Source organism: Lissotriton vulgaris, chromosome 5 (genome assembly GCF_964263255.1).
Source record: "Lissotriton vulgaris chromosome 5, aLisVul1.2, whole genome shotgun sequence".
Lineage (NCBI taxonomy): Eukaryota > Metazoa > Chordata > Amphibia > Caudata > Salamandridae > Lissotriton > Lissotriton vulgaris.
This window is the reverse complement of record NC_141693.1, coordinates 1590864857-1590888226: the sequence shown is the minus strand read 5'-3', so window position 1 is coordinate 1590888226 and position 23370 is coordinate 1590864857. Positions and strand designations below refer to the sequence as shown.

At 46.2% G+C, this 23370-nt stretch overlaps 1 protein-coding gene across 1 annotated transcript in view; it reads left to right on the top strand.

Moving 5' to 3' along the window:
• SLC22A17 (solute carrier family 22 member 17) overlaps positions 1-23370 on the top strand; it is a 94436-nt gene that overhangs the window by 33161 nt on the left and 37905 nt on the right. The window contains exon 7 of the mRNA XM_086923708.1: positions 2237-2342. Within this exon, the coding sequence (XP_086779834.1) occupies positions 2237-2342 (106 nt within the window). The remainder of the gene's footprint in view (positions 1-2236; positions 2343-23370) is intronic.

The following is a 23370-nucleotide window of genomic DNA, read 5'->3' as shown; positions in this document are numbered from 1 at the left end:
TATTTATTTATTTATATTCTTTTTTTAAATTAAAATTTTATTAGAAAGACAACAGAATCAGAGCACTTGAAGCAATAGAAAGAACAAAAACATAAAATTGTGACAATAATTACAGTCATAAGGGCGTTCGGAATGTTACCCACTGAGGGCTGCGACATGTGGATCAAAAATGAAAATCAAAATACACTCAGCCATACAAAAAATTGACGATAATAAAAAGGGACACAATATACAATAAAATAAAAGTCAATTCATATCAATTCGGGTCTCAACGTACAATCATCGACCTGTCCATTGCCATGTCCGTAGTGGGAGAGCTACAGAGTTCACCCCTATATGCATTCCACTTTCCCCACTTCTTATCCCATTTCTTGGGGCACCCTCTGAGTTTGTAAACGTTTTTTTCAGCTACCATAGCCCTATCCATTTCTGCAGTCCATTCTACCACCACTGGACGGTCAGGAGAACCCCATTTCATAGCTATCAAACGTTTTATGAGGAGACAGCTGAGGGCCAGCCATTGATGTTCTATCTCTGTCAGATCCGTTGCCCCCCAGATATTGAGGAGCCCTCTCTTAGGTGTCAATGGGATCTGTTTCCCCAGTGCCTCCGCCATTTTCTTGGTTGCTGTGGTCCAAAGGATTTGGATTATGGGGCATCCCCACAGGGTGTGATAGAAAGTACCAGTCAAGCCACAACCCCGCAGGCTTAAGTCGTCCGGGCACCTACCAAGTTTAGCCAACAGGGGACCGGACATATAAGTCCTGTGTAGGATTTTGAGTTGTATCAGACGGAAGCAGTGACTACTTGCCGATTCCTGTGGGGACATGAGCACCGTTTGCCAATCTTCATCCTCCGTGTCAGGTCCCACTCCCACCTGTATCTTAAGGCCTGAAAGGAGTCTGGCAGATTATTACAGAGCTTGCGATATGTGCAGGAGATGGCCTTTGTTAGAAAGGGTTCGGAGAGTAGTCTGTCCTCAAGGGGCTAGGCCTCGGGAAGGGAGGGGAGGTCCGGCACAGTCGTGAGTATGGCATGTTTAATTTGGAGATATCGAAAGGCCTCCCCTTGTGCAAGTGCGTGTTTCTTTTGGAGGCCAGAAAAGGATAGGAGCTTCCCCTTGTGTATTAGATCTCCCAAGGTGGATATGCCAATGGTGTCCCATTTGTCAAAGCCCAAGTGGAAACACAGGGAGCCCAGGGCCTGAGAGGACCACAGGGGAGTGGCCCTAGTGAGCCTATTGGACCAGCCCAAGCTCCTGGTAGCTCGGTGCCATAAGGCCGTCGTCTGGCGCATTGGACCGACATATCTGTTGCGAACGGGTCTACTATATAGCGCCCTGAGTTTCTGCTTTTTAACATGCAATACCCTTCATTGTAAGTGCCACTCTACTTATCCTCCAGAGCATGAGAACCCAAACATTGTTACCCTCCTGTTAGCAAACTAGCAAAACTTTAAGCTTGTAACACTACTTCATCAGCTTCTGGCTACATTGAATATTGTACAAAGAGAGGCATCCCCCTGTGAGTAGTTTTAGGTCTGGGAGCAAGGGGGAAACAAACCAATACTGACACTGCAAAAAACTCCCACCCGACCTTTGTCCTTTTACTTTAGGCTACTTTTTGTCAATAAGAAAAAACGTTGTCTAATACTTACTTTGATTATACAAAAGTTAAAAACATATATATGAAACCACCAAACATATTTAAAACTCAATCAATACAATTATGCAATTGAAATATACGTGCCATATTTGTCTGAGACTGTCATCTTAATTACAAATTTCATGTACATAGAAACCAGTCACCACACCGTGATGAGCACGCACATAACCAGTCTTCACTGAAAAAATAAGACCGCATGAGACTTGACTGCTGCTGCTGCAGCCAAAATGCCATGCGATCTGGTCAGAAAAATCAGGTCAGGTTCTTCTACACCTGGTAAATCCGGATGTGAAAAAACGTAATGATTTATAATCCGGTGGAGTGGAATTAATGCATGCAAGAATGAATACATTTTGCTAAATTCAAGGCAAATCCGGAAATGCACCTCTGAATGGCACTATTGGCTGAGAAGTATGGGGTGTAAACACAGTTCTCGAACTATAATCAAGGTTAACAAAAATTATAAAATCTGTGGTAAAACAGTAAATCCCTAGCAGCTTCATACCGGTAACAGCCCAACAGTACTTGCGCAGATAATGTGCTTGAAACTGATTTGATGTTTCTCTTTACAGAGATGGAGAATTCCCTGCAGCCCCACGTCAACAGTCAGCCATCCATCACCATGCTACTGAACTGCGGAAACATCTGGAAGAACCTGGTCATATTGGGATTTACCACGTAAGAGCACTGAATCTGGTGAGAGGGTGTTCAGTAGGGGTCCCACTTTAATGAGAAGGGGTAAAGTAAGGTCTCATTTAGAAGGAGGAGTGGAGGCCTCCCTGAGAAAGCTGTTAAGGATGAGGGGAATCTTCGATAAAGGGCGATGAACTCAATGTTTTTGTAGCAGGTGACGTGTTGACAGGCAACCTAACTGTAAGCTCAGGAAGTTCTATTGATTTGCACCCACTCTGAGCTGTTAGAATGCAAATATGCTATAATTTTGCAAGAACTCTGCACAATCATTGCTACTTGCGCATATTTCTTAGAGGATTTCACAGATGAATATCACTCGGCAATAGGCAAATGTTTAAGCTTGTCAACAGAATACATTTTACAAACGATTTTGAGAGAATTGTATTAACTAAAAAAGAGAAAAAGACGTGAACACACTCCTAGGTACTGGGAAGTTCAGAAAGGTGAAGGGGAAACCCATGACAGTGATTGCTTTTAATTGATTAGTTAACCACCTCCCCCGTTCATGCATTGTTTATCTAAAACTGTCCCTCCTTCCAAACTGGTTTATTTATTTAGCATGTAAAGCCCTGTAATGCAGGGGACCCTAAGGCGAATACACCCACAATCCTGGCCAGCAGTTTAAAGGACACAGTCCATTTGAACAATGCTGACCTCTAATCCTTCTTGACTGGAGTGAGTCCACCTGAAACCATAAGAATTCTGTGGATTGTGATTGAACCAACATAACCTTTTCAAAGCTTATCACAAATCCCAACTCCTGAAGTAAGTGGGTTGACCGGGTAAGATGCATCCTCACCATACTCCGATCCTGGGCCATAATGATAATAGTGTCCAAGTAAACAATCTGGCGAAAGCCTTCTGAAGGCAGTGCTTCCAGCACTGGTTTCATAAGCTTCATGAAGCACCATGGGGCTGATGGCAACCCAAATGGGATATCTTGGAACTCGCACCCAAAGTCCTTTTCACTGAAATTGGAGAAACCTCCTGTGTGGGGCAAGTATTGGGATGGTTAGATATGCGCAGTGGCGTAACGAAACTTGAGGGGCCCCCCTGCAGGGTATGTGGAGGGGCCCCCCTCCGGACTCAATCTGGAGCTCTCCAGCCGAAGTGCAGTGCTGAGGGGGGCCCCTGGATAATGGCCCCCTCTCCCCCACACCGCAGGACTGCGGAGGCCTGTGTTACACCCCTCGGCCCCTAGAAACGTCCACAAACACATCCCAACAGTACAATATGTGTCCTCTGTGTGGTGCCCTAGAATCAGTGTGCAGCTCTCGCTTGTGACCGATCTACAAATCGCTGTTCACAGACTGCACGCGGCTTTCGCTAGGTCCAATGCAGCACGTCGGTTTATAAACACTGTGTGACATATCAGTGAAAGTAAAGCAGGAATTTCTACCGGTTTAACTTAAATATCAACTGAAACACACAATACTGTTAGACACCAGTAAAAATATAATGACATTAAAAACTAGTTTGAAGCTCCAAATTGAATTTCCTTCTGGGTATAAAAATACTACTGTTTCTTATGACATTACGTACTTAATTTATTTAGCTCATAAACCTAGTAATTGGTTAACTTGAGATATGCCCAGGGGCGTGGCTTCAGTAGGTCCTGTGCAGGGCTTTAAGTGGGCCGGGTCCTGCCAGTGCTCAGCACTGGCAGTTCTAAAAAGCAGGTGCTGTGATGGGTCCCTATCGAACTCACCATTTTTACCCTCACCTTCTGGTGAGAAAAAAAATCTGAACTCTGCAGCAACCCCACCCTTCACTGCCTTTGATGTAACTTCAAAGTGACTAGTTAAACTTCTTTAACAATCTCGTCATTTCAGAACTGAGGCATTTTCATATTGTATGCAACAAAGCCATAGTTGTTGCTTATTTATCTTATGCACTAACAACCATTGATAAAGCTGATAGTGCTGGCTTGTGGGTGAACTGTTACTTGTTATATGATACAATTGTGATGTAATGACAGAAGCAGCAAAATACCAGTGGGGAGGCACACTATGCTAAACAATTTTTTTTAGTTTACATGTTTTTATGTCACACTCTTAATTTCATTGGCCACACCCCTCTGATATCCCCACTTCCGTTTTTTCATCCCACTCACAGCCGTGGTACAGAGGCAATGGACCCAGAAGTGATGTGGGCACTCTACACCCCAGTTATGGCAGTGCTTTAGTACCGGCTGCGGCGTGGGACCCCGTTGTCTTTTCTTGCATGTAGACCCATAGCGTCGCTAGATTTGCCTCATCAATAGGTGTGGAGAGTAGGTGTTAATCTTTTTATTTTTTGCAGTTTTATATAACGCGAACTCGACTCCAATGTATTGGAGCGCTTTATCCGAGCACCAGTTACATTACACAAGGAGACGTCCATTGTTGGTAGGTACGGGGAGATTAAGTGATTTGCCCATGATTTTGAGCCGATGCCAAGACTCGAACCTGGCTCCCCAACTCCAAAGTCGGCAGTTCTGACTTTTATTCCATATTCTCTCAATTATTTCCTAACTCACTAGCTCTAGGAGTCGTCGACGTCCATCGCTGTGGCTGTCTGGCTACAATATAATACACAGGTCTCAACAATGAATGCATTAGCCCACTGCGCTGTCTTCCAAATGCCCTGGTCAATTCACACATAAGCCCTTATACTACAATAAGGAATAGAGACAGTGTTCCATTAAAGCTAACACAAAGTTAACCACAAACTGACTAGAGCTGAACTGCCAACATATCACGATTAGATGATGAATAAACCTGCATATAATTAACCTGCTGGAACTGAACAATTGCTTACAGAGAACAAGGAAGTGCTAAATCGCATAGCTGGCAACAAGGTACAATGAACCACTGAAACACATGACTGATCCCAAACGGACTACAACCGAAAAATTACTGATATATTGCAACTACAATATGCTAAAATGTGCAGGCACCCGCTAAACTCCTAGAACCGAAAAAACAATATAGAACACTAATGACATGCTAACACATATCGCAGATCATAAACCAACAATGCATGAAAAAATTCACAATTCCACACAAACACTATAGCCAGTCACAAACGAATGTCCTCGCAGAGCTAGTACAGTGTAAAAAATAAAAAATTACACCTTCTATTCTTCCACATGTAATGTTTATCGCATGACACTTGTTTTCTTGCATTACTGACCTGACATACAAAGGTCAAACAGCTTTGAAATGTTAGGCCAAACTGCAGAGCCTACCGGGTTCACAGCTCAGAGGACTGGTTGGTTGGGGGAAGTCGAGGTGGCTTGCAGAAAAAAGTTCAGTAGCAAAAACATAAATTCTGTAGTTCTGCAAATTCCAGGCATCTTCCATATTTCAAATCCTGCCCGACATAAAGGCAGACAAATAGATACATGCTTGGCCCTTCACTGGGTTCACCAAAGTGAATTTGTGCGAGCCGTGCTAGAAGTGCGGTGCTGAGAGGGGCGCCTGAAGCTTGGGGGCCCCCCCGCACCGTGTGGGCTGCGGGGGCCTGTGTTACGCCCCTGGATATGCGTGCTTGAGGCCCAGCTTAACCATTCAGTGCCAACATTGGAGAAAAGCTAGTAAAAGGTGGGTTCTCTCCATCTTGCACATAATCCACTGATTGAGGTCCCGAAGGTTCAGGACCAGTCTCGAACCTCCTCCTTTCTTTAGTACCGATTCGATATTGCTGCTAAATCCTCTGGAGTGAGGCTCTTTCTGGCATATTGCCTTTTGTCCTAAAGAACCTGAATTTCTGTGTCAATTAAACACTGCTCTGGATAGGGAAGTCAGAGGACAGGGGCTGCTCTCCTGAACCAGGACACTATAAAATAAATTGCAGCCCAGTACTGTTTCCAATACCCTACATCTTGTGTTAAACTTGCCAATTGTGAATGAACAAACGTGGTCAGCCCCTTAAAATTACATGACATAAAAGTATAATTTGTACCAGTATGTCTGGCTCTTGTGCCGCCGACTTCAGCACCTCTATAAATGCCTCTGTATTCGCCTGGTCCGTCCTAGTGTTTACCTCTTTGGGAAGAAGATTCCACACTAGAACTATCTGACCAGGATCTACGTCAGGGGTATTGATATACCCTCTGGGACCTTGAAACGAGTAGTGGCTTGGCGAGCTGACCCGATACTGCTTGGCCCACACAAAAAAGGCAGTCGGAAACACTTTTTTCAATAAAAGTTGAGCCTTATCCAATGCCGTGTGATTGTCTTAACAAACTTCCTCCAGATCTCTTACAAATTATCACCAAAGAGTAGACCCTCCGCTACTGGACCTGCCTCAGCCACATCTATTTCTACAAATTTTGGGTCAGTTCTCTTGAAAATAAAGTGCCTTAGTTGAAATACCTCAGTAGGCGTTACTCAACTGTTATATAGCATGCTGGGTCCATTCTGCGATTGTGTCCAGTTGTAAATGGAGCCAGAGTTCTTAGCTTGTTAAGGCAATTCCAGTATTTTAGTCTGCGATCCTGACGTCTAATCTTTTTATTAAACAAATGTTCGTCATGCAATGTAGGTCAAAGCGAAATAGTAGTCAATAAAGTGTAGTAGTGCACTGATTAGGATCACAATGCGGGTAACATGCCCCTGAACTTAAAACCCCTCTGGTGCTTTTACGGCCTTGTGAAATACAAGGATGGACAATACACATAATCAAAGAAATCGCACAGCTTATATTTTTTTCCCCTCAGTCTGTCACCACATCAGTGCCCTGAAACTCTTTCCAGGCTCCCCAAACCTTTCCACACTTTCTGGGACAGCCCCATCTCCCATAGATCACCTCTTCCACCGTCTGTAACCAGTCTAGGTCCACCTTCCATTCTTCTACCCTTGGGGGAAGATTTGTACCCCATCTTCTTGAGACATTACGTTTTGCCATTCTGGCTGCCATCATCAGCCAAATCTTTTGATAACCAGGCCAATCCTCCCGACCTTGCACCGCTAATAAAATCCATTTGGCATCCAGAGACCCCTGTAGGGTAACAACCTGGGACGTCACCCCTGTCCACCTCCGGCTTCTCTTACCAAGGCAGACCTAGGACATTCCGCTGTAAGGCATTTGCACACTTTCTTCTCATTTCCTTTACACAGTCATGTCTATACATATTCTGCCACTTCTGAAGTTGGCATTCATTCCAACGATTGCGATGAACAATGTCATCCGAGTCAAATGTAAGTACAGATGTTAGGTTGCTAGGAGGTGACCCTTCTATGTGCAAACCACATTCTCCTCCCCTTTACTGGAAACTACTAGTTCATGTGAGGAGTTTAATTGGGATGACTCAGAATAGGAGTCCATACTTTTATCTGGAGAATTAGTTCCTGGAAGGTCTTTCGACCGTGGTCATTCAAGTAGGCTTGGGACAGTTTCTCTGTAGCATCCGTATGCGCCCACTTAGTACCCATAAGAGAGGCACCAGCCACCTGTCTTCTAGTAGATACCTTAGGATTTCTGCAAAATGACGTACTCTTCTCCTGATCTTATAGAGCCACAAAGCGTTTTAGTTGGCCGGTGATAGGGTGAAAGGCTTTAGCCAAAGCTTTGCCTACTGATTGATGGACTGAGTTGTCCAGTGCCTCAACCCAATCCTTGTCAAAATAGTTATCTGGTTATATTCCTAGTATTCTTGGTATTCCTCCAGGTCAAAGGTTTGAACTTCAGACATCGTGAGGGAAGCCCCAAAAAAGGCTCAACAATCTATGTATGTATAAAACATGGCGTGTACGGCCTTAAGCTTAAACCCTTGAAAGAGATGCAATGATGTCAGAGGGGCTATACTGGCCAAATATGTATAAAACAATTCCTAAATTGGGCCAAATATGAATAATTGTTGAGCCTCTGCCATGGGGCATGGAGTACACCTCTGATGAATTTCAGAACTGAGCTAGAAAATTAGTTTCAGTTTGCATGTCTCAAAAAATATATCAATGCCTAGCCAGTGTTTTTATCTTTTATGAAAAAAGACTTCATGTTCGAGGCATGTGTGCTGTAGATACACATGCTTTGCATACTCCTGCCATCGAGTGTTGGGTCGGGATGTTTGCAAGATGTTTTTCTTGGAAGAAGTTTTTCCTACTCACAAGGTAAGGTGACTCCTCCTTTCGGTGATTGTGCACATGGTCATCGGCTCCATTGTTAGATTGTTTTTTTCTGCCATCGGGTACGGACGTGTATTGCTGTGCTCCGGTTTGAAATCGTTCTTCGGTTCACCTCGACGCGCAATCCTCTCTACTCTTGAGGTCTTTTTTCATACACAATTCCCACTTCTATGCGTATTGTCGCAGTCAACGGAATATACTCGTGGGCTGCCTTCGGGGCTGGCTGGGTTGGGTCAGTTCTCCGTCGATAGAACGGACACCGTTCTGCCCTCAGTGCCACACGAAGTATCCGCGCACTTAGTCACACAGTGTGTAACTTGCACTTGTCTCCAGAGCACAAAGAAGACTAAGATGCCTGCAGATCATTTCGATTGAAGAAAAATCTTCGTTATAGTCAGGGTCGACGTTGATAGATGCAGCATTATCGCATCGTAGACACACCAGACACTTTCGGTAAAGAGTCTGGTCAAGAAGATGTTGGTACATCAGTGGCAGGGGAGGAAGAGGCCTTCTCCATGTAGGACTCCGACATGGAGTACAAGATAGACCTTGACACAGAAGAACTTCTGCAGGGACAAGGTGACGTGAGTACAGAGGACCCCTTGCCCCACCAACTCGCCCACAAAAACCACCTCTGCCTTCTGGCCAAGGTCAGCACTGAGGAGACTTATCCGACGCCCGCCTCAAGGCCAGGCTCCGAAACACCCAGATAAGCCTTCGGGCTCGGTACTGAGTCAGCAAATATTCTTGTCGGAACCAAAGCCCTCCAGTTCCAAGCACAAATATGGCTCAGAGCTGAAACATGAAATAGCCTTCTTAGCCAAAATCTTCTGTACCGGATGGCCAGCCCATGCCGGCGATCAAACGGAAAGAGGCCCCTTCAGATCCGGATCTAGACATTGTTCCACCGAAAAAAGATCCCAAACAAAAGAGACTGTATATTAACCCTGAAACAGGTCGTATTCATACAAAACTACCTCAAACACAAGCTTCCTCATTATAAGATTCCTTTAAAAAAGAAGTATGTTGCTACCAGTCATTTTCATCCACCACCACCATTCCCTCCACACCCCCTCTCCGTCTTCAAATCCTTTGCAAATCACGCCTCAGGATTCTCCACAATATCACCATGATGATGGTAATGATATTGATGATTGGGGGTACATATTTACCAGTAGATCCATGGACGGATTACACAATTGATCCTCCAGCAGATAATGACCCAGACTTTTACCTTGCCAAGCCATCTCCTCCATATGACAATGTGTCCTATCAAGAACTCCTTGCCAGAGCAGCACAATATCATGGAGTGGCACTGCACAAAGAATCAGTAGAAGAGGATTTTTTGTTCGAGACTTTTGGATGCACACATAGGTCATCAAAAGCACTTTCTATACTCAAGGGCATGATGAGACACTCCAACAAAGTTTTTAAAGACCCCGTGCGTGCACTCATCTTGACTCCTAGAGTTGACAAAAAGTATAAGGCCTCTGCAACAGATCCAGTATTTATCAAGGGCCAGTTGCCATTGAAATGAAATGAAATAAATGTGTACTTGTAAAGCGCACTTATACCCCAACCAGGGTTTCCTAGCGCTGTACTGCTGTGGAACCCTTCCTGGCTTTTCCCTGTGAAATGTCCACTCTTGGGTACCCCCAAGGTAAAGCCAGGCATCCCACCGCTGTTGGGGCCGTTAGATACACCCGTAGTGTCTAATGCTCATAAGCAAGCTAATTTCCAAACATCAGGGGACGCTCCGCCACCAGATAAAGAGTTCAAGTTAATAGACGCTTCGGGCAAGCGAATAGCTGCTCAAGCTGCCAATTAGTGGCGCATTGCAAATACGCCGGAACTTTTAGCCAGGTATCATATGGTACACTGGGATGAAATGGAACATTTTATCCAATAGCTCCCAGATGAGCATAAAATAAGAGCACACGATTTGGTAAATGAGGGCAAACTTATGTTCAAGGCATGGAACTGTAGATCACATGCTTTGCATAAGTCTGCCATCTAGTGTTGGGTCCAGATGTTTTCACTTTGTTTTTCTTCTAAGAAGTCTTTTCCAGTCACGAGGTAGGTGACTCCTCCTTTCGGTGACCGTGCGCATGGGCATCGACTCCATTGTTAGATTGTTTTTTTCTGCCATCAGGTTCGAGCGTGAATTGCTGCGCTCCGGTTTGACACAGTTTCTCGAGTTCCCCTCGGTGCGCAATCCACTACCCTCCATGGTATTGTTTCTCTATCGCGTTTCCCATTCTCCGCGTATCATATAGTTAAAAAAATATTCAATCGGAAAATTTGTGGTCGGCCGGTGGGCCTACCCGAGTCGTGCCAGCTAACAATCAATGGAACGGACTCCATTTAAATTCTGTCCCAGGTGTCGCGCTAAATATCTACGCACCAATTTGCACGAGGTGTGCAACTTGTGACTCTCCCCGGACTACGACACGTGCCTATCTTTTTGATCAAAGAAGACGCCTTGTGATCGTCTGGCTCGACGTCACGAAATGTGACAACAATGCGGCTCAACTCCGGATCTTTTTGGAGAAGATTCCAAATAAATCTTTGACGCCCAAGGAGCCGAAGAAGCAGAGGAACACATTTCCTTGTCAGATGCCGAATCGGACATGGAAGAAGACGTTCTGCATGGTCAACGTACTGTGAGTACTAATACTCCACTGCCCCAAACCATGCCCAAGAAAAAGGCTCCGGGCCCCTCTGTGCCTTTGGGCCAAGGTTGGCACCGAGAACATGTTTCCAACACTTCGCTTTCGGGCTCGGCACCGAAACACCAACCATAGCCTTCCGGCCCGGGACCGACTCATTCCCATTCTGGCACTCAACCGAAAAAATCTTCGGATCCAAGCACTTCGACATTGAAACATTCCGCTCCAAAAATATTGGCGCCGAAAGACAAAACGACTCCTCCCCCATCCAAGGAGCCTTTTTTCGATGTTCAGCCTTACCACACGGACCCGAAACAGAAAGAACTTTTCATTAATCCTAAGACTGGTCATATTCATGTAAAAGTGCCAGCTAAATGGAAACCAGATATGGAGGAAGCTTACCACATTCCCCTTAAAAAGAAAGATGTGGCCACTAATCCTTCTCCTCCTTCTCCCCCTCCCCCCCCCCCCTTCCCCACTTGAACCTAACTTGCTCATTACTCCTACAGATTCATCACAGTCACTTGACCACCAAGGGGATGGGGATGGGGATGACGATGCACCAGATGACCATGATCCCGATGCATGGGATGATTATAATACAGATCCTAACACTGACAACGACCCAGATCTATACCCTACAAAGCCATCTCCTCCTCACGACACTGTAGGGTTTATAGAATTAATTAATAGGGCTGCTCAGTATCACAGGGTTCAACTTCACAAAGAAACTATGGAGGAGTATTTTCTCTTTGCGACCCGAAGTTCTTCTCAAAGTTCAACTCCCACGCTACCCATGCTTCAGGGCATGCTTAAGCACGTAGACAATATATTTAAAGAGCCGGTGCATGCAAAGTACTAACACCACGGGTAGACAAAAAATATAAACCTGCACCTACAGCCTGTCTACATCAAAGGCTAACTTCCCATTTAGACTCCCTAGTGGTTTCTAACGCACGCAAAAGAGCAAACTCTCAAACATCAGGAGATACCCCTCCTCCTGACAAGGAGTCCAAACTATTAGATGCCTCAGGCAAGAGTAGCTGCATAGGCAGCCAATCCCTGGCGTATTGCCAACACACAGGCGCTCTTAGCGAGGTATGACAGGGCTCATTATGAGGAATTAGAACAATTGCTCCAATTCTTGCCAGATGAAAATAAATCAAAGGCACATCTTTCTTCGATTGTGGCTGAACGCGTTAGCACTACATCTAACTTCACTCTGTTAGGTGATCTCAACCTTCATTTCGATTCTGCACTGGATCATACAGTCACTACGCTCGTAGATGACCCAGCTGCCTTGCAACTAATCCAACATGTCAGGACCCCAACTCACGTCAAGGGCCATCTGCTGGACCCCGTGTTCAGCAACTGTGTCGACCTTGTAGCAGGACTACCAATTCCCCTCCCGTGGACGGATCATTTACTGGTACCCTTCACCTGGACCACACTTAAGCCTCCACCCACTAGACCCACAATAAGACACGCCAGAGCCTGGTCACGCCTCCCAGTCGATGAATGGACCATTAAGCTCGCCAGCAACCAACCCCTCTACAATGAGGATCCTTGTCTAGCCAATCAGGCTTATGAAGATTGGATTATACAAACCCTTAAAGCCACCCTCCCTAAAAATAAAATCACGCTGAAACGCTCCCATAAAACCGCCCCCTGGTACTCAGAGGCTCTCAGGGAAAAGAAACGCCAATGCAGAAAAACAGAAAGGAAATGGTGTCTAGATTATTCTCCGTAGAAAAAAATTCGATACCGAGACTCAATCAATGACTACAAAGCAGAAGTCAAAGCTGCCCAAAATTTTCCAAATCGTGAAAAAACTTACCAAACCTCCATCTAGCCTGCACAAGACAAAATCAACAGTCCACTGTAATGACGTAGCAGAATTTTTCCACCAAAAAGTCAATAAAATCTACTCATCCTTTCCCCCCCTAGCTACCGCCCCTTTAGCTTGGGCCAAAACAAGTATGGTACACCCCCCACTAGAGCCTCCACCCATACTGGACTACTTCCCCCTTCTAGATCTTGTATCCCTAGAGTCCGTGGCTCGGAAAGTAAAATCTGGATCCCCTGACGATCCGGCCCGCCAGATATCATAATGTCAGCATCCCAGATCACATTGCCAACCATAATGGACCTCCTGAACGTATCCATCACCTCCGGCACTGTCCCTCCTGTCTGGAAACGGGCCATGGTCCGAGCCCTGTTAAAGAAACCCAATCTGGATCCCTCAGATTTTAGCAATTACCGGCCTATCTCCCTGCTCCCCTGGCTGAGTAAAATCCTGGAAAGATACATCAACATCCAACTGGTGAATTTCTTGGAAAACAACCAACTGTTAGACCCCACCCAGACGGGTTTTAGACCCAAACACGGATCTGAGACCGCCCTCCTTATAGTCACGGAGGAATCCAGAAAAATCCTCGATCAAGGAGGATCAGTGGCAGTGATCCTTCTCGACCTTAGCGCGGCATTCGACACGGTCAGCCACGACATCCTGCTGAACTGTCTGTCTAGTGTCGGAATCAAGGATAAAGCCTGGCTTTGGTTCAAGTCCTTCCTGAAGGACAGATCCTTTCAAGTATTCTATGGCGAGTCAGTGTCCACTAGCAGACCATTGAGGTGTGGGGTCCCACAAGGCTCCTCTTTAAGCCCTGCGCTTTTCAACATCTATATGAGGCCACTGGCTGAGGTTGTCCGTCCATTTGGGGTTAAGATCATTTCTTACGCGGACGACACCCAGCTGGTGGTCTCATTGGCGCAGGAGGCCGACATGCCAATGTCAGGCGAGCTTAGAAAGTGTTTAGAGGAGGTAAAGAGCTGGATGTCCTCATCATCCCTCAAAGTAAATGGGGACAAAACGGAGCTGATGCTCCTGGGCCCCTCTAACCCCAGTTTCTTCAACTCTCTGTGGCTCCCCTGTCTAGGCACCCCTCCAGCACCCAAGGATAACATCAAGAGCCTCAGGGTGTGGCTGGACAGATCCCTTTCATTTAACATCCAGGCCACAAAACTCTCGGCTACCTGCTTTGGCCTTCCAAGGATGCTAAAGAAAATTATCCCCCTTCTACCCATGGAGGCCAAGCAAGTAGCCATTCAGGTTTTGATACAGTCCCGCCTAGACTTTAACAACGTCCTCTACCTCGGTGCTCCAGAATACACCTTGCGTAGACTTCAGACAGTGCAGAACTGTGCAGCTCGCACACTGCTACAGCTTCCACGCAGACAATCAGCCAAAGCTGGTCTGATCAGCCTACAATGGCTGCCAGTGCATCAGAGAATCCTCTTCAAGGCCATGTGCATTGCCCACCAGGCCTTTTGGGACACAGGTCCTATGATCACCCGTGACCTAGTCATCCACTATCAACCCAGCAGAAGTCTTCGCTCGAGCAAGGCCTTCATGGCTACTGCTCCAAGAATAATAAAGACTAGGTCGGGCGGCAGGACGTTGACCTACAATGCCTCCAAGACCTGGAATACACTCCCCCTACATCTTAGAGCCAACCCCAACCTTTCTTCATTCTGCAAACAGTTAAAGACATTCCTATTCAACCTCCCTCAGTAATTCTCCGCTAGCATTTCTGCCAGGCCACCTCTGTTGGTTCCTAGCACTTGGACGCCCCCGGGCAGCAATCGCGCTCTATAAATCTACTTTTCATTTCATTTCATTTCATGATTTGATTCAGGAACAGAAACTAATTTCCAACACTTCAATCAATCAATCAATCAATCAATGAATTCGTAGAGCACGCTGCTCATCCGCTAGGGTCTCAAGGCACTGGGAGGGGGGTGCTGCTACTGCTCGAAGAGCCGGGTCTTGAGTTGCTTCCTGAAGGAGAGATGGTCCTGGGTTAGCCGTAGGTGGGTGGGGAGGGAGTTCCATGTCTTGGCCGCTAGGTAGGAGAAGTATCTTCCCCCGGTGGTGGTTCTGCGAATCCGTGGGACAGTGGCGAGGGCGAGGCTGGCGGATCGGAGCTGACAGGTGGGTGTGTAGATCGTGAAGCGGTTGTTGAGGTATTTGGGGCCCATGTCGTGGAGGGCTTTGTGTGCGTGGGTGAGGAGCCTGAACGTGATCCTCGTGCTGACGGGGAGCGTGTGCAGGTCTCTTAGATGGGCGGAGATGTGGCTGTGGCAGGGGACGTCTAGGATGAGTCGTGCAGAGCCGTTCTGTATGCCCTGGAGTCTTTTCTGTAGTTTGGCTGTGGTTCCTGCGTAGAGGGCGTTCCCGTAGTCCAGTCGGCTGGTGACGAGGGCCTGGGTGACCGTTTTTCTGGTTTCAGTGGGGATCCACCGGAAGATTTTTCGGAGCATGCGCAGGGTGTTGAAGCTGGATGATGAGACGGCGTTAACTTGCTTGGTCATAGTGAGGGAGGAGTCCAGGATGAAGCTCAGGTTGCGTGCGTGGTCCGTGGGTTTGGGGGGCTTTGCCCAGAGCAGGGGGCCACCAGGAGTCGTCCCAGGCGGAGGGGTATGGTCCGAAGATGAGGACTTCCGTCATGTCTGAGTTCAGCTTCAGACGGCTGAGCTTCATCCATTCCGCTACGTCTTTCATTCCTTCCTGGAGGCTGGCTCTGGCGGTGGCGGGGTCGTTGGTGAGGGAGAGAATCAGCTGGGTGTCGTCAGCATAGGAGATGATGTTGAGGTTGTCTTGGCGTGCGAGGGGGCTCATGTAGACGTTGAAGAGGGTGGGGCTGAGCGAGGAACCTTGAGGAACGCCGCAGATGATCTTGGTGGCTGCTGAGTGGAAGGGAGGAAGGCGGACTCGCTGGGATCTGTCGGCGAGGAAGTAGGTGATCCATTCCAGGGCTTTTCCCTGGATGCCGGCGTGGTGGAGGCGTGTAGTTAGGGTGCGGTGGCAAACAGTGTCGAAGGCGGCCGAGAGGTCGAGGAGGATGAGGGCAGCTGATTCCCCGTTGTCGAGCATGGACCTGATGTCGTCGGTAGCTGCGATGAGGGCGGTCTCGGTGCTGTGGTTTGCTTGGAAACATGACTGTGATGGGTCAAGGGAGTCGTTTGTCTCAAGGAAGGCGGTTAGTTGTTTGTTGACGATCTTCTCGATGACTTTGGCGGGGAATGGGAAGAGCGAGATGGGGCGGAAGTTTTGAGGTCCGTGGGGTCCGCGGTGGGCTTCTTCAAGAGGGCGCTGATCTCCGCATGTTTCCAGCTTTCTGGGAAGGTGGCGGATGCGAAGGAGTTAATGATGTTCCGGAGTTGGGGTGCGATGATGGAGTCGGCTTTGTTGTAGATGTGGTGTGGACAGGGGTCGTCTGGGGAGCCAGAGTGGATGGTGTTCATCACGTGGGGGGTGTCTTCAGTACTGACGGGGGTCCAGGTGCGGAGGGTGGTGGTAGGGGGTGTTGGTTCGGTGGATGGGAGCGTGGTGTGGGCGCCGAAGCTGTTGTGTATGTCGGCGATCTTGCGGTGGAAGAATGAGGCGAGTGAGTCGCAGAGGTCTTGCGAGGACGTGATGTCGTTGTTGCTGGCTCTTGGGTTGGAGAGTTCTTTAACAATGCGGAAGAGTTCCTTGCTGTTGTGGGTGTTGTTATCCAGCCGTTCCTTGAATGCCGTCTTTTTGGTGCTGCGGATCAGCTGGTGGTGTTTGCGGGTGGCGTTCTTGAGGGCTGTCATGTTTTCTGCTGATTGGTTGTTGCACCAGGTTTTCTCGAGGGTACGGCAGGATTTCTTGGAGATTTTGAGGTCGTTGGTGAACCACAAGGCTTTGTTGCTGCCTGGTCTGCTGGGGGCATTCTTCATTGGTGCAAGGGCATTGGTGCAGTTGGTGAGCCACTGTGTGAGGTTGCAGGCTCCTTCGTTGGAGTCCGTTGTGATGTTGGGGAGTTCTGGCTCAGGGAGGTGGTGAGCTGGTCGGTGGTGATCTTGCCCCAGCATCTTCGGGGGGCCTGATGCGGGTGGTGGTTGGTTATGGTTTTCCTGAAGCTGAAGTGGACGCAGTTGTGGTCTGTCCAGTGCAGTCTGGTTGTGTGGCTGAAGGAGATGTGGTTGCTGGAGGAGAAGACTGGGTCAAGTGTTTGGCCGGCGTAGTGGGTGGGGGTGTTCACCAGTTGCTTGAGTCAGAGGTTGGCGAGGTTGTCCAGTAGGGTGGTGGTGGTGTTGTCATTGTTGTTTTCCAGGTGGAAGTTGAGGTCCCCTAGGAAGATGTAGTCTGAGGAGGTGAGGGCAAGCGGGCTGATGAAGTTCCCTTGCAGCTTCCATTAGATGTGCTGAAGGCGCAGCTGGCACAGCAGCTCGCGCTATGAATACCAGTGTCCTTTTAAGACAACATGTCTTTCTATGTATTTCTGGGTTTAAACCCGAAGTCCAAACTTCCATTTTAAACTTACCCGTTAATAAGCAACACCTCTTTGGTCCTGTGGTGGATACTTATATTAGAAAAGATTTTAAAAAAACACGGAGGTCGCAAAATCCATGGGGGATTTGCAGACCCCAGCTGGTCAGGGTTCCTTTTGCCGCTCTTTTTACAGAGGGGCCTCTAAAAAGTATTTCCACAGACACCTCTTTTTCCTACAAAGGTGACAATCAGTCACCCTCTTCCAGAGGTTACTTTAGAAGAGGATATCAAGGCAATAATGGCAAGGGAAGGGGTGAAGGTAACACACCCCGTACTTCCCTTGCAGCAAACAAACAGTGACTTGCCTCCGCTTCCCAACAATCATTCCACACCCGTCTGGGAATGGTCTCAATTTCTTCCCATCTGGAATACAATCACTTCAGACAGATGGGTCCTAGAAATTATCCAATCTGGTTATTGCCTGGAGTTTAGTGACAATTCCCCCCAAACATTCCTCCACAAAATGTCAACAAAGCATTTGGAGCTCGTCAAACAAGAGGTTCACTCTCTACTGCAAAAAAATGCCATCAAGCCCGTCCCATTACAATATCAAGGGCTCTGGGTATACTCCCTATACTTTCTCATACCCAAAAAGGACGGATCTCTCAGGCCTATATTAGACCTCAGATATCTAAATCTCTCCATTAAATAGAATCACTTTCATATGGTAACACTCCAACAAGTGCTCCCACTTCTTCAGCAAGTTGACTTTCTGTCTACTTTAGACTTAAAGGATGTATATTGCCATATTCCAATACATCCCGCTCACCGCAAATTCCTCAGGTTCATGGTAGAGGGAAAACATTACCAGTTCAAAGTGCCTCCCAGAGTATGCACCAAATGCCTGGCAGACGTCGCTGCACATCTGCGAAGACATCATATTCATGTCTTCCAATACTTAGAAGACTGGCTTATGAAAGCCAGCACTCGCACAAAGTGTCTAAAGCACACTCAAAGAACAGTACACTTACTTCACAACCTCGTATCACAGTAAATCTGTCTAAATCCCTTTTCCAACCCTCAAATACGCAAACGTTCTTGGGAGCCACTCTAGATGCACAAAAAGCTCTAGCCTATCCCAATCCAGCCAGAATTCACAATCTTCAGGCTCTGATTTCCAAGTTTCAAAGTATGGTTTGTAGAGGAAAAGTACAAATCAGAAACAGAACCTTAAATAAGAGGGAAAGATCCCACCAGCTTAATGTAGGGTCTGATCCAAGGAATCGTAAATCGCATCAACAAAAACCGATCCAATGCCACCTACAGCCCATTGAAACTCACAGTGGCACTGCTGGAGGCTGTTGACAGAATCATTCAAGTCACTGGGCACACAAGTTGTATCTCAAATGGCAGAGATTTAGACAGACGCACATCTCAGGTGGAAGGCATACGGCAGCTATAAAACCGCTGGTGTCCCATGGCCTGGGGCTCAGAAGTATTGTTAATATGTAGAGGCTTCAAGGAGGAAGTCCATGCTTCTGTTCCTCTGCTGAAAAAAAACTCCGCATCAGGAATGACGCACACTGAGGCTCTGTCCAACATTCTGACTAGAGCCCATTTCTTTGAAGCGGAAAGGGAGGATTTGGCTCTACCCGGATCATCCATAACTCTCCCAAAACTGTAAACCTCTTAATGACTAATTAAAGAAAATATGGATTCCCTGTCTTTGTAGATAGCCACTTACGTTTATCTTTTAGGAGACGGGGAGGAACAGTAACTCTCCGGTTGATGGACTGCGAAAACTAAAAACAATTTTAAACACAAGAGAAATAGAATTTGGTGACCATCAAGACCAGATGTCCATCAGGCAAAAAGGCACAATCTTGGAAACACAGGAAAGGACCAACGTCTGTAGACCATGCACAACCAAGAAAAGATACCCTGCAGCCTTTGAGCCGAGACGGGGAGCCAAGATTCAGAAGGCAGCTGAGCTTTTATTTTGACCTGTTCAGTGACTAATGAGCTCAGTGCTGGATCATGGGATGGGGAAAGTTTGGGCGGGGGACTCTGCCTAAATAAATGGGACAAGATACAAGTTCCAAGCACCCAGGGCGCATTGAAGAGTGTATTTCTACATTCATTTCTTGCAAGTGCACTCTTAGCGTTGAGAGAGTGTGTTGTAGGAGTAAGGGGCTATCATTATTTTTCATGTTAGGAATGAGGAATTTAATTTTCGTTATTGAAGGTGTCAGTAGGATGGGAAAACGGGTGTGAGGGACCTGCTACTGTCTCATTGGAGGGTAGAACATAAAAGAGGAAAGCGATTTGCACTAAATGACATCAAAGAAACGTCTAAATGGGCTTTGAGCTCCAACTTGGTGATTAGGTTTAAAATTGTGAGCTTGAATGTACGGGGTGGGCAGTACCCCTAGCAAAGTATTGTGGGGACTACATTTACTAACTAATATGAAGAGAGACTGATGATTATTACCGGATACTCCATTGTTATTAGTGAAATCAGAAAGAATCAAATTGACGGTGTACACTAGACAATTTCGCACTTGCAATCATACCAAACGAAGGGCATTACATTAGTACTAGATATTGGCTTTTCAGGATAAAAAAAGTTATGGTTCATGCACACAAACACGAGAAATACTGTTTTTTAATACTAAAATATAGTTTCAAACATATTAACAAAGACCATCATCTAGGTTGCCAGTGAAGGGTATAAACTTTGTTGAAATACAATAGTTTAAATCACTCTTCCCTGAGTTGAACTAGATCATTGGTGGTGATGGAGAGAGATTCAGAGACTGCACTCTTCACAGAGCTATGGCTAGAGGCCAGAATTAATTGTAAAACTTCGTAGGCTGTGTTGACCTCTGGAGTTTTGAGATACAAGAAAGATGTTGATTTGACCTTTAAAGTATTTGCACATACTCTTAAGAATGGGTGGTATTAGGGACTCTTAAAGTACTTTGTAGTAAAAGAGTAGATAGGAACCAGCATCTCACTGTTATAAAGAATGTAGTAGTGATGATACAAAAATAGGAAACATGAAGTGTTAACAGCAGTTCACCGAGGCAAATTCATCGTATTTTAGGTGCATCTCAGTAGGATAGGAATCCAATTGAAAGAGAAACTGGATCTCCGGTTGTTCCCCCTAGAAAATCATCTTATTCCCACGTAATTTGAGAAAAACACAAGTGCTAACAATAGAAAAACTGGAACTTTCTCTCAACACAGTTCTGTGTGTGGAAACAAAGTGGAAATAATTTTAGCTATCCAACAAAGATCAAAGTCATCAAATCTAAAGTTAAGGAACTGATATCATGAGATGGAAAAAAGGTGCAAAGGGACCCTAGAAATGATGCATTATTCAGAAGATTTTACCAAACCTTAAACGCAGGTGGAAATTTGGACCAAGATACCCAGATGGAGCACTTAAATGGGTCTAACATCCCTAAATTGAGAAGTGACCAAGCACTGGATTTAACATCACCAGTTCTAGAGAGGATTTAGTTAGGGCTATTAAAAACCCAAACTATATGCTGACTGTTTCTCACATGTTCTATAATTTCTTCATTTTAAAATCATTTTATTTAGGTTTTCAAAATTTAACAAAATACTTTAATTTAACAAACTATGAGGTTGTCCCATACCTCAAGGATTTCTCACACAAGTGATGTGAGTACACAAACTATATACATGTATCCTATAACTCCATTATTATAAATTTGCACTCACGTTGCACAGTGTACTTTTCCTGATAGGTCCTATAACCTGCACTGCAAAGAACAGCAGATCAATTTGTTGGCTCCCGCTCTATGGATTCATAAGAGTCCATCTCTGAAGGAGTCAGATCGTCATTTATCTTCAGTTTCTGGGCCATGTATTCACAAAACGGGCCCCACATGTCTTTAAGTCTTGCCGTTTGCCCTTGCAGTAATACATAATTTCCAGCTCTCTTGTTATAATATACAACACCACTGAGCTTGCTTTTAACTTGGGAGCCAGGCCCTTCATCCACACACGGTGCCACCTGACATCGAGAAAACGCCAACAACGGGGCCACCCGCTTTCTTCATGAGTGGGGGACAGCCACGATATAGCTGATCAATTGTGTGTTCTAAAATTATGTGTGGCATCCCTAAGACAGACACTAACACACCTGGTTTAATTTGACCCTGGAAGATGACACCTCCATGTCAGAGGCTGCCATTTCAATACAAGAACCTAAACAATGTAACTTCTATATACCAATCACATTGCCCAACTTAGATGGCAAACTATTTGCAGTTCTTTCTTCACATTTATACCTGCTGCTGCAAATTTGGGTGTGTCCTGATGAGCACTTTGTGGAGAATGTAGGAAGAAGGTGGTCCTGGTGACCATATGAACTGGAGATTTATGAAGGACAACTTGATAGCTGAGGAGGACTTTAGAAAGGCAGATTGTGAGAAGATATGCTCCCTTGACTAGGACAAGGGTGACCAAGATAGTTTCAAAACCCTTCAGAAGACCAGGCGAACGAGTACTATGCCATTTCCCTACTTCTTTTTTGCTGTAACCCTGGAAGTACTAGCGCAGCATATCCTTCAAATACAGGGCTAGCACATAATGTATCGAAGGACTTCCTGCACACTGATTACACAATGGTATTGCAGATGCACTGCATATTGCCACCGACCAATTTATGCTCAAGTAAGGGGAGCTTGGGGAGACCTGTCCCTGTGGACATGAGAAGTGCATTTTGCCACTCCCAGACCCATTTCAGGCCTGGCACTGGCAACGTAGGGCATGAGTGAGATCTAGAAACTGGAGACACTTGTGGCAGAATCCTGGGGCGTTTCAAACAATACAGCAGTCTTGAGGCCCTAAGATGCAGGGGTGACCACTAGTCCCTCCTGCAGAACACTTAAGAGATTGCAGAAATGCAGCAGCCCAGAGAAGTACTCCCGGCGGAGCCTGGACGCACCAATCTGTGGATGCTCTTTGTGAAGCTCTCTTTCAGACCAAAGAGCGAGGAGAGCTCCATGGTGCACTTGGACCGTAGAGGATTCACCCCTTCTACTCTGGTGGTAAGGCAGCAATGTTTGCTGGTAGAGCTGCAAGGGTATCGGGGAAGGGGCTGCTTGGCTGTGTTTGTCATACAGCAGATCTCTTCAGGAATGAGCTCTCGGCACAACTCAAGGGCTCTGTGAGTTTCTTGAACTTGAGCAGCAGAGAGAACTGATTGCAGTATTACACTAGCATGTCTCCAAAACAGAGAAAAATGGGTAGAGGAGCTTGCAACTAAATTGAGTTCTCATGGTGACACACTTGTTTATGAAACATCTCAAAAGACTAGAAGCACAATGGATTTGACGGAAGACATCTCTGCATTTGTTCTTTTGAATGACCTATGACCAATTATTTGGGGTATAGACCGAAAGGTTTTGATTGCTGAAGATAACTTGGCAGAGCACAATGCAAAAACCAACTGAAAAGAAGGTCATTAGTATGGATAAGAGATATGAACCTGAAGGCACTGACTCAAGAACATGTGACAGAATTTCCATAACCTTGCCCCAGTTAAGAATTGTGTGGTATCCTTCACGCTTTACGCCGAGCAGTTTGAACATCTGGTGAACACACCTAGAGCCACCAAGCATAGGATTTTTGTGATTCTATTGAGCAGTCAATCAGACTAAGACAATAAGTGCATACTGCACTTCTCATGATCAGAGATATTGTACCGATACAGTGAAAATCTGTAATGCTTTCTGTCTTCCAACACACGGCAGTGGCATTGGTTCCTCATGCGCACAAACTGTTTTAATTAAGTTGAGCAACTCCTCATAGCACAAGCTAAATACGTGGCTGGCTGCCCAGAAAGACCTGCAGGAACAAGATTCTCAGCGCTGATTTGTCTATACCTGCGTCAAACC